The following is a 10915-nucleotide window of genomic DNA, read 5'->3' as shown; positions in this document are numbered from 1 at the left end:
GCGCTAAGTCTTATAAAATCAGCATTTTTCTCCTCCAGCTTATCATCATGAGTTTGCAGAAAGAGAAAGCATCCTGACATTTGCTTAGCTGCACTAGTGCATGAGCAGTGAAGTACCAGTGGGTGTCAGCAACGGGGAGTTTTCGGGGAGGGAAGAGACAGGGCCAAGCCTAGGCAGTAGCACGGCATTCACCACCAGCAACAGAATTGTCTGAGCTTTCCACACATCCCAGGAGCACAAAACTCATCTCCCACCAGGCAGACTGCATGTGGGATTAAAGCATTTGCAAGAACAAAGTGAGATTTTTTTCACCGGAGAGCCCCAGCATCCCCAGCCCTGGGGTCAAGCTTGTAGGGATGGACATATTGGGCAGGGAGGATGCAGAGGATAACACTGTCAAATGCCAATATTTGTGCAGGCAGTGTTGCAGCACACCTGCACCAGTTGGGGCACACGATTCCGAGCAGTCTGAAAGTCCAACCCAGAGTGGCACTTTGCCCTATGGGCTGGGCTTATCTTCCTAATCTCAGTCTGGAGGCTGTCAGTCCTGCAATATCCCCAGCATCCCAGCATCTCCCCTGCAGCCAGCATGGGATGAACGTGCTCCTCAACAGCCAGAAGTGATTTCACAGCCCCTCATTCCTCCAGTGACAGCCCCCTAGATGATGTCCTGCCACCAGCACACCTGCAAACTCCAGCTCTTGCTTTTGGCCCAGAGGCAGTCCATCTAACCCAAAGCACATCCCATGGGTAGGTCTTTTATATCTTTGGAGCAAAATTTCTTGCGTTCTTCAGCTCTGAGCAACTAGTGAGCTGAAAATAAATAAATAAATCATTAAATAAATAAATAAATAAATAAAATACTAAAAATCTTAGCATGGCAAGCAAGAAAACTGTGACAAGTTTATGGGGTAAAGCAATTTTGGCAGACATCATCTAGGAATTAGTGTCTTTAAAAAAGGACTTTTTCATAATGGCTTGGTTCATAATTAGTTCCAAACTCTGCATGACCACAGCTGCCAAGAAAGAACAATTGCTCATGTTTAATTTAGAGCTACTCATATGTTTTGCAGCTAAATTAAACCAAAGCCAAACCGGGGAATTTGGAAACCACTGAAAATAAGGGGAACTCTGGAGTGCTTAACAATTACTTCCTCATAGGACATGCCCAAGAGGAAGAGAGGTGTTTTTCAGTCATGGAACTACTCTCCTAAGCATGAGGAGGATCATGCTTTCCTTCCTCTGCTTACTGATGCACCTGCTTCAGGATGAGACAGCTTGTAAGTAAGGGCTTTTTGCTCTTTTCCTGTATGGGAAGGGAAGGGGGGGTGGGAGGACAAGGATTGTTGTTGAATTTTTTGGATGAGTCAAGAAATCTCTGTATCTTTTGGTGGGTTTCAAAAGCTAGTCACTTTCAAATTAGTTTGTTATTTTATCATTCCAGGTTCTGAAATGCAGATAAAATGAACATGTTGTCCATTAGATTTTTTCATGGCTGTATTACCAGTTTTAGTTCAGCCAGTACAAGTCTTATCTGATTCTGTGCTATGCCAGGGTAAAAGCTGCTGTCATCTGGGTTGCAAAACGCACAAAAATATTAGGGTTTGAATGATTCAGAGAGGTTGTTAACTGAATCTGTTATAAATCATATAGCAGTTTGAAAAGAGATGATGAAAACTGTCAGACAGCCTTTCCAGTGGTACAGACAGGAAAAGAAGTGAATTTCAGGTGGAAATTTTTTACTAGGCAGGAGCTGGTAAACATGACTGTGGTAACAGTTAAAAGAGCTATAATCTCTTCAGGTTAAAGCTGAGTTGTGGAGTAAAGTGGGAAAGAGCACTAGCACTTGATTTTTAAGTATTGATGGGGATGCTCACTTCAGACTCTGTGAAGAGATCTGAAGGGTTTGTTTCCTGGGATGATCATGGGGCATCTTTCACAGCAGCAAACTCACTAAGGAAAAATATACCAATAAACCAACAAAAAAGAAAAAAAAAAGAAAAATAAAAACAAAATGACAATGAATGAACAAACAAACCCAAAACAAACAGCAAAAAACCCCACCTCAAACACTCAGACCACATAAAAGTATTCCTTTCATAGTTCTAAATGTGTTTCTTTTGTAACTGCTTGACTTCGTGACTTGGAAAGTTTTGAATGTGAAATCCAGGAGATTTAATTTCCCTGTGGTCTGCTAGTCATGAAGCAAGATGGTCTGTAGCAATACCCTCTGATTCCAGTATGGAGGAGTGTGTCTGTGACAAACACCTTATGTTATCATTCCTTCTTATCTGCAGCACTTTTAGTTTTGGGAAACCAAGACCTGCAAGATTCGATTAAGCCACAGAAGGTAGAGTTCCATTCGTTAAATTTCAACACCACTTTGCATTGGCAGCCTGGGTGGGCCAGAGAGGCCAGAGATGCGCTCTACTTTGTGCAGTATAAAGTGTAAGTACCAGTGCCTCCCACTGGGCTGGGGCTCAGCCCTGCTGGGGATAAAATGATTTCTCAGGTGGCAGGAGGTTCTCATTCCTGGGCAACAGCCATGTCCTGCTTGGCTGCCAGCTCTCAGTTGTTTCTGCACTTACCAATCCCATAAGGAGTAGTCAAGCAGCACGAGGCAGGCAAGGAGTAAGCACCTCCAGCACTATGCTCTGCACCCTCATTGCACCAGGGATTTGAAGAAAAATGTAGTTTTCACGGGACCTCTGAAAGCCACTGGGTCCAACCACCTGCCTCAAGCAGGTCTAGGTAGGTCAAGTTATTCTGTAATAGAACATTAAAGGTATTTCAGTGGCCTACCTTGCCCACAGCACTGTCTCAGGGTGCCTTGCATGGAAAGATTGAGGCAACATTAGGGGCTGGTCTCCAGGGTCTGCTCCCATCCCTGGCATGCTGGTGAGTGCCTGAAATGATTATTGCCCTTGAGGAACAGTTTAGTGAAATCCAGCAATCTGCCCATCAGTGAACACACTGGCTGAGCCAAAGCTGCCCACCTCTCCCATGGGGCAGCTAAGACGTGGCTCCTGACAGGGCTGGTGACCCTGTCTCTGCTTTAGATTTCTTTCAGAAAAGACAGAAACCTGTAGCTCCCAAACACCCATGAAATCAACCTTCCCTGTTATCAAATTGAAGGCAGTTAATTTCCATGGCAGGATGCTTGTCAGTGTCACACGAGGAAAACAGATGGCTGAGAATCTGCATGGACACAGGCAGTGATCCCTAAAGTTTACATCCTTCCTCCTCTTTCTCCATAGGTATGGGCAGAGCACATGGCAAAACAAAGACGAGTGCTGGGGGATTTCAAGCCATGTCTGTGACCTAACACATGAGACCTCTGACATCCAGGAGCCTTACTACAGCAGAGTGAGAGCAGCCCTGGCTGGTGTCTATTCCAGCTGGAGCCTCAGCTGCAGATTCACTCCTTGGCGAGAAAGTAAGTGCAAACACACATGTCCCCTGGAAGGAATTTGGTCTCCCATGGCATGGAAGGCATCATATCTGCTCATAACTTGCAAACATGGGTAATCCTTTTCCAGCCACAAAGCTGCATGTAAAGTGAGTCAATAGCTCTCAGGTGAAGTGTTATGCCAGAGTAATTCTCCACACTCTTGAAAGGCAAGTGATTATGGCTAAATAGCCATAGCTCTCAGGTGAAGTGTTATGCCAGAAGTGATTATGGCTAAATAGCCCTTTACCAGCAATTAGAAGATCAAAAAATCCCTTTAATTCAAGCTCTTCCTCTGGGCATGGAAGTACACACATAATTTTAAGGCATTTTTGGAGCAGCTGGAAAGACAGGACTCAAGACAAATTTCTTCAGGGGGAGAAGAGGGAACAGAGCTGCATGGTGTGTGGCCACTATTCTTCTCACATTTCTGTGTTATCCTGACTGCAGGAAAGGACATAGAAAGGACATGTGCAAAGCTTTTGGTTAGCACTCATTACAGTGCCACAGTATGTTAGGCATGGAGGACTGCCCAAACACTGAGCAGTAGCAGTCTACCTACCAGTAAGTTCACCATGAATTAGCCTGTTTTCCCTCACTGGCCAACGCAAAATCAAATTGTCAGCGTGGGTCACCCCACAGCCCCAAAGTGCAAACCACTTTGAGCCTCCTGCACAGATGAAACCACAAGCTTTGACATAAAGAAGTACCTTGCAGCAAAACCAGAACATCTTGCCCTGTGCCACCTCCTTCTCCTGGAGAGATTTGTGTGGCAGCAGCTGCCCGTGTCCCCACACTGCTGGTGCTGCACACACATGTATGCAGGCACTGCCTTCAAGCCTTAGCTGTGTTTATCCAAGCCAATTGCAAAATATTTGAAAGTGATGATGTGAACTGCATCCTTGGCACAGCTGAAATGTTTTAAGTGGATGTTTTGTGCAGAAAGCACAAAGACAAATACGAGGGAAAAAAGAAAATCAGGGCAATTTTGGAATTTTTCTTGACCAGTCAGCACATAGCAACATCAGCTCTAAGGGATTTCAAAAAGTTTGGCTCAAAGATAGATTTACAAACACAGGAAATGTCCCCTCCAAAATAACAATAACCAAACCCAATGAACACCAAGAAGTAAGAATTTACAAAGTGTCACTTGAGGAGTAAATACAGCATAATACATTGTTGGTAACATGAGCGTTTGTTGAACAGATTCAAATTGCATTCTTGGAAATATTATTCATAACCTATAATTGTGTTTATAGCTTTGGGTTTTTTTCCATAGCTATGATAGGACCTCCAATGGTCACTGTGGTTCATAGCAACAAATCCATAACAGTAAAGCTCCAGGCTCCACGTTCTCCTTATAGAAGGAAGAGAGGCAGCAAAATACCAATGACAAATTATTATGATCTGCTGTATCAAGTCTTCATAATTAACAACTTGCTAGATGAGGTAAGAGTATATTCAGATATGAACCCCTTACCATTGAATAGCCAGAAAAGTGTGGGCACACTGTATTTGTTTTGCTGGTGAAACAGTCTTCTGGGATTGTGAGAGCAGCAATAACTGTGCAAGTGTTTGAAAACAAAGTAGGCTTATTTTTCAGGAATTGAATTTGATTGAATTGATTTGTAATTCCTCCCTGTATTATTTTCCATCAACTTCATACTTCATAATCTATGACCTACTTTAAAAAATTGGTACAAGAGAAGAATTTGGGGGGGGGGGCAATTTTCTTTAAAAAGCATAAATAAATTATTAATGCTGTTGAGTTTGTGTAAGTTCATGTGCTGTTCTGCATCCTCTGTCCTCATCAAACTTTACTCACAGATACACTTGCTAGGGGAATATGCTTGACTGGCTCTTCTTTCTCCACTCTGTATGAAGCAACACAGGGTCCTGGTGTATGAAGGGAAAGAAAAGGTTATTAAAATAGAAGATTTGAGGCCTGGAGTCAGCTACTGCATCGTGGCTAAAATGTACATGCCAGCGCTGGACCACAGCAGTGCCTACAGCAGCAGGCAATGTACCGTGCTGCAGTGACAGGGCTGGCACCTCTGACGCAGGTAAGTCACTGTCTGAAACTGGAGGTGACTCTGGAAGTCAAGATCTATCCCCTCACCAAAGGCAGATACTCTCCAAAAGTAGAGAAAAAAGTGTGTCATAGAAACTGCTATCCCACATGACAGTATTAGCTGGAATACTTACAAAACCTCAGATGCACACCAGGTAAGAATGATAAGGCCAAGATCATTAGATAGGATGGGATAGATAATTATTTGCATGCTGGCACTGTCCTCAGAAATATCCGCTTCTTCCCTTCCTTTAAACAGCTGTACATAGTATAGTTAAATAGTTATACATAGCATGGCTTTCATAAATACTTTTCTGCCAAGTAATAATTAACTAGAAAAATGAGTGACCTCCAACTTTATTAACATGCAATTCTCCTGCAAGCACTACCAGCCCTTTCTTCTCAGGAATTGATCTGATGGAATAATTAAAATGAGCCTGTCCCCTTTTCATGGACATTCTTCAGTGTAGTGTTTTTAAAAAGAAATCAGTTATCAAATGTCATGAGTTCCCATGGGCCAAAATGCAAGAATTATCTCCACTAGCTGATCTGAAAAATCTGTTTTTTTTACTTACATCAATCACTAGGCTATTGTCACATGTCACATGCCCAGCCAAAAGATTTGCTATCAATCCTGCCTTGCAGGTACAAAGGCACAGAGAGTACAAAGACCTAACCCAAACTTTACTTCATTGGAATTGGCCTTAGCAAGCTCAGATTTGGGGTAACAGAGGAAAACTGGAAAAGTGTCAGTTTTAACCTGGGCTTCTGTTCTCAGTTCTGTACCCTAAAACCATAGAAGTTCTCCTTTCTTCTGCTTCATAATATGATACATATCATTGATGTCTCTTGAGTTTTGGTCAGTGGGTTTAGGCTAAGGAGGGAGTCACTTTCTAGAGGACTTTTCTGCATTTTTTCCTTGCTTGCCCTGTACTGTAAAGAGCTGGAAACTCAGGTTAGAGCTGGACTTCCAAACAACTTGCAGAGGGACAGGACAGACGCAGGTGAATGGCATGTATTGAATGTCAGTTCAGTTTAATCCCACCCAGCTTAAATGCACGTGCCAGCAGCAATTCTCTTTCTCTTCCCCATTACAGGGATAATGGCAGAAGATGCCTTGCATCACAGGTCCAGCTGTAAATCAAGATCTGCTGTCTATGTCTGGAATACATACTTGGATACTTTCTAAACTACCCTTTGCTGCATTAAATTATTTGATTATTTGATCACAATCCTTTTATGCTACATGAAGGTCAAGGAGTCTTTGTATGTCCCATATAACAATTTATGATGATATATATTTGCATTTTCAAAAATGACAGACTTGTAATATAAAAATGAAACCATGAAAAAAGTCTTTGTGGAAATGTCCTTAAATTGCTTCTAGGGGTTTTGTATTTTAGGTCTTGAAATTAAAATACTATCTATAAAATAAATATGTTTTTATGTTTTCTACAATAATTACAAATGAAAATGAAAAAAGTGTCCTTCCTTTAAAATAAGAAATGTGCAATACAGGAGTAATTCCGTGCTCAGAGTGTCTTCATAGGACCCTCAACATAATATTTCTGGCAGTGAAACCAGGATGTGATTAGCCAGGAATGAGTGTGAACTAAACCAGGAAAGATCCTCTCTTCCATTCAGTGAAAGACAGTTAAAGGAAAGAGACCCTCAGCAAGTTTGCTGATGAAACAGAACTGTGGGGAGTGGCTGATAAACCAGAAGGCTGTGCTGTCATTCACTGGGACCTTGTTAGGCTGGAAAATTGGGTGGAGAAAAACTTAATGAGGTTCAACAAGGCCAAGTGTAGGGCCCTGCAGATGGGGAGGAATAACTCCAAGTAGCAGCACAGGCTGGAGGCTGACCTCCTGGACAGCAGCTTGGCAGAGAAGAACCTGGGAGTCTTGGGGGATGCCCATGAGCTGGCACTGCCCTTGTGGCCAGCAGGGCCAGTGGTATCCTGGGGTGCATTGGGAAGAGTGTGGCCAGCAGGTCAAGGGAGATGGCCCTGACCCTCTGTCAGGGTCCTTGTGAGGCCACATCTGGAGTGCTGAGTCCACTTCTGGGCTCCTCAGTACAAGACAAGATGTGACTGGAGAAGGTCCAGTGGGGAACTACAAAGATGATGAGGGCTCTGGAGCATGTCTTTTGTAAGAAACATCTGAAGGAGTTGAGTCTGATAGTTTAGAGGAGAGAACACAGAAGGGATCTCATTAATGCATGTAAATATCTGAAAGGTGGGTGCCAAGAGGATGGTACCAGATTGTTTTCAGTGGTGCCCAATGACAGGATGGGCAATAAAATACAAGAACTTTCACCTCAACAGGAGGGAAAGCTTCCTTACACTGAGGGTGGCAGAGCACTGGAACAGGCTGCCCAGGGAGGTCATGGAGTTTTCCTCTCTGGAGACATTTAACTCACTTGGACACGTTCCTGTGTCACCTCTAGGTAGCCCTGCGTGGACAGGGGGGATGGACTTAATGTTGTCCAGAGGTCCCCTTCAGACCTAAGAATTCTGTGACCTCTATTTTAGCCATTTCACAGTTAATGGTGACTGAATGCTGACCATTACCTGAGATTTCTAATGATTTTAGCCCTTAATCATACAAGGGAAAAATTGCTTGGGCAAGATCTGGGTAGCAACTAATTAAGCCACTCCAGGAGGGAGAGGTGAAATAGCTTTTACATATCTGCAAGGTCGGTAAGTAATGAGAATCTTAGTACTTAACTATGTCCTGTAATTGCAAACTAAATGAGAGGAGGTGAGAGTGGCCCAGACACAAAAGGGCAAAGAAAGCCTCGGGAAAAATGGAGGTCCCAGCTACATTATCCACTGTCCACTTTTCCTTTAATTCACGTACACAAAGGTGGGTCAATTCAGTTTAAGTAACAGACATTGAATTCTCTGAAGCCAAATTCCAAGCATTTTTCATGGTGTGGCACTAGCACCTCTCCTGGAGGCGTCACAGCTCAGAGCTGCTTCAGGATGCTGGCAGTAGCATTTGGGAAGAGGCTGTGTTTAAGGAAGTTAATGCTGGTCACTCTTGCCTTTAACAGAATGAAAGAGGTTGTTACATAATATATATTTCCACCACCTGATTATAATACATGATATCTTTGAACAACTAGGTTTGCAGACATCCAGCCACTTCCACACATCTAGTCCATAAAACCACAGGTTTCTTTCACCCCATTTCCCTTTTTGCTCCTTTCTCAATTCTTCTAGTTGCTTTGTCCACTCATACCCCACAGTATCTTCACTTAGGTAAGATTTTTTTGAGAAGCAAGCCTTTAAATCTCTGTGCAACACGTGGTGCCAAGACAAGTGTGAGATCCTGATGCCTGTCTTGCACTGTCCAGAAAAACTGTCCAGGCAAACAATTAAGAAATAGTCTATCTTGTATTTCAGCAGTGGTTACAACAGCCTGAAAACAGTATCTGTAGTAATTGAAGTTCTTTCTGAAATTCATTTACTTCCCTGGGGCAGCTCATGTTGCTGTCATTACACAAAGATAAAGCTTTATCAAAGAACAGAGTCTGACAATTCCAGATACTGCACCTGTGTCAGATGCAGAAGATAAAACTGTTTTATAGAAAACATTAAAAAAAAAAAGAGAGAGAGAGAAGAGAAGAGGCAGAGCCATAGGAGTACCTGAAGCATTCAGAGCTAGCTAGAAATACAGCAGCTGCCATGCTAGGGTTCTATGAAGACAGTTGAAATCTGAAATTTTTTCAATTTGATAAAATGATGAAAAATGTGCAGCATGAATGCTGGGAAAAGCAATAAAAGATCTGAAGAAGTCTTGCACAGTCGTGTGCTAAGTTGTGGGCTAACCAGATTTCACTTCCTCAGCAACAACACAGGCTTACAGAAAGCAGTGCAAGAGTTGCAGGAACTCACTTCCATTCTGACAGTATCATGATTTATTACTGCCAACCCCATGATGTTCTGCAAAAGCATATTTTTCCTTTCCATTTGAAATGCAAATTTTCTTTCAGTGCTGTTCTGACATGTAATTTTACTGGGGAAGGGTTTGATAGAAAGACTGGTGCTGTATTTTTTCTCCCCCAATGTCGAGTGATCTGCACTCACAGCTTCTAGATAGACTTGGTAATGTTGTAACTTCAAAAACCAACTTATTGTCCCTTAGACTGCATGCTGCACTGCTGTTTACAACTCCACAAGGGTGGAATGGAGAAAGAGTTCTCTTGACTGTAACTGGGACTTCCCTGCTGACAAGTCAGTTTGGAAATACCTGGAAGCGTGAGTTCTAGCCCTCCTTTCTCTTTCTCCTCCTGGGCACAAGCAAACCATCTGCTGTGGGTCCACACCTCTGGACCTGCCCAGGCGGGCACACAGCTGCACAGGGGGCTGTGCATGTGCACACCATTCAGTTCAGGATGCTTTCACATTGTTGGCTTGGCTCCTTCTTGCAAAAAGTTTTCAGGACCCAGCTGAGAACACTTGTCTCTTGTTTTTTTAGTCACTTACACAATAGGTATTTTCTAACCAAGTGCCAAGTGCCAGCTTCTGTTTCAGGAAAGAGAGAAATGCTGACTTCTAGGGCCATGGTACTGGGAGGGAAAGATCAAGCAGTAAAAAAGGAGGAGTTGAGACCAATTCTGTGAACTCTCATGGGCCACATTGCTGAGGGATGTCTGCAGTGACAGCCACAGCCTGTCACAATGGCCTCAGCTGAGGGTCCTGCCAATGAGAAACAGACCTTATTCTTTTAGAGTTTGCAGCTGTGGATTTTGGTGTGAAGTGGAACCCATCCAACAAGGGCCTACCCTTCTGTCTTTCATGACTTTGCTTGAACATATCTGATCTGCCAGAGAGAATAAGAGCTGATCTCCTGCTATAAATGGATTTAACTTCCCATTCCACTGGCACTCAGAAGAGCAATATTCAGCTACCAGAAATTCAAGAACAGGCCTCCAGAAAAGCTGATAGAGCAACAGCAATGAACCAGATGCTCCAGCCTTATAAATTAGGAGAAGATTATGCATAGCCAGCTGTACCATATAAATGGCCAGTTTTATAGGATGCCATGGTCCTTGGTGTTTATCATATGGTGCAGCATCTGGCCAGTCCCATCACACCTCCCATGTATCTGCTTTAATCAGATGTGGACCTGGGGCTTACACACTTGCATGGCTTGATCTCAGCTGAGAACCACTTTGTGGCCCAGGGTGGGGTTCTGTTGTGAAATGACATTTGGCTTTTGCCACAGATCTGTTAGACATTAGTAAGTATTACAGACTGCAGGGAATTAATCATAATGGGTGGGGATTTCTCTGTTCTCTGGATTCCAATGTTTGCTACAAGGATACTAATCTGTAAAACCTGTCTGTAAAAAAAAAAAAAAACCAAAAAGAAATCTCAAACTCCTGAA

At 43.1% G+C, this 10915-nt stretch overlaps 1 protein-coding gene across 1 annotated transcript; it reads left to right on the top strand.

Moving 5' to 3' along the window:
* The first annotated feature begins 1012 nt into the window (after positions 1–1012).
* On the top strand, positions 1013–6899 carry IL22RA2 (interleukin 22 receptor subunit alpha 2). Its single transcript, XM_005420084.2, has 6 exons — positions 1013–1280; positions 2298–2448; positions 3258–3436; positions 4728–4897; positions 5333–5511; positions 6617–6899. The coding sequence occupies exons 1-5, from the start codon at positions 1217–1219 to the stop codon at positions 5486–5488; spliced, it is 720 nt and encodes a 239-aa protein (XP_005420141.1). The 5' UTR covers positions 1013–1216; the 3' UTR covers positions 5489–5511; positions 6617–6899.
* Positions 6900–10915: the final 4016 nt, after the last annotated feature.

This window comes from Geospiza fortis, unplaced genomic scaffold (assembly GCF_000277835.1).
Source record: "Geospiza fortis unplaced genomic scaffold, GeoFor_1.0 scaffold162, whole genome shotgun sequence".
NCBI lineage: Eukaryota > Metazoa > Chordata > Aves > Passeriformes > Thraupidae > Geospiza > Geospiza fortis.
The sequence above is the reverse complement of the archived record's forward strand: the minus strand, read 5'-3'. Positions and strand labels throughout refer to the sequence as shown.

Bases quoted from the DNA above. Each gene is read 5' to 3' on its own strand.
- IL22RA2 (XM_005420084.2), top strand. From the start codon at position 1,217: ATGAGGAGGATCATGCTTTCCTTCCTCTGCTTACTGATGCACCTGCTT. The intron at 1,281-2,297 runs GTAAGTAAGGGC...TCTTATCTGCAG, and splicing joins GCTTCAGGATGAGACAGCTT to CACTTTTAGTTTTGGGAAAC. The intron at 4,898-5,332 runs GTAAGAGTATAT...CTCTGTATGAAG, and splicing joins TTAACAACTTGCTAGATGAG to CAACACAGGGTCCTGGTGTA.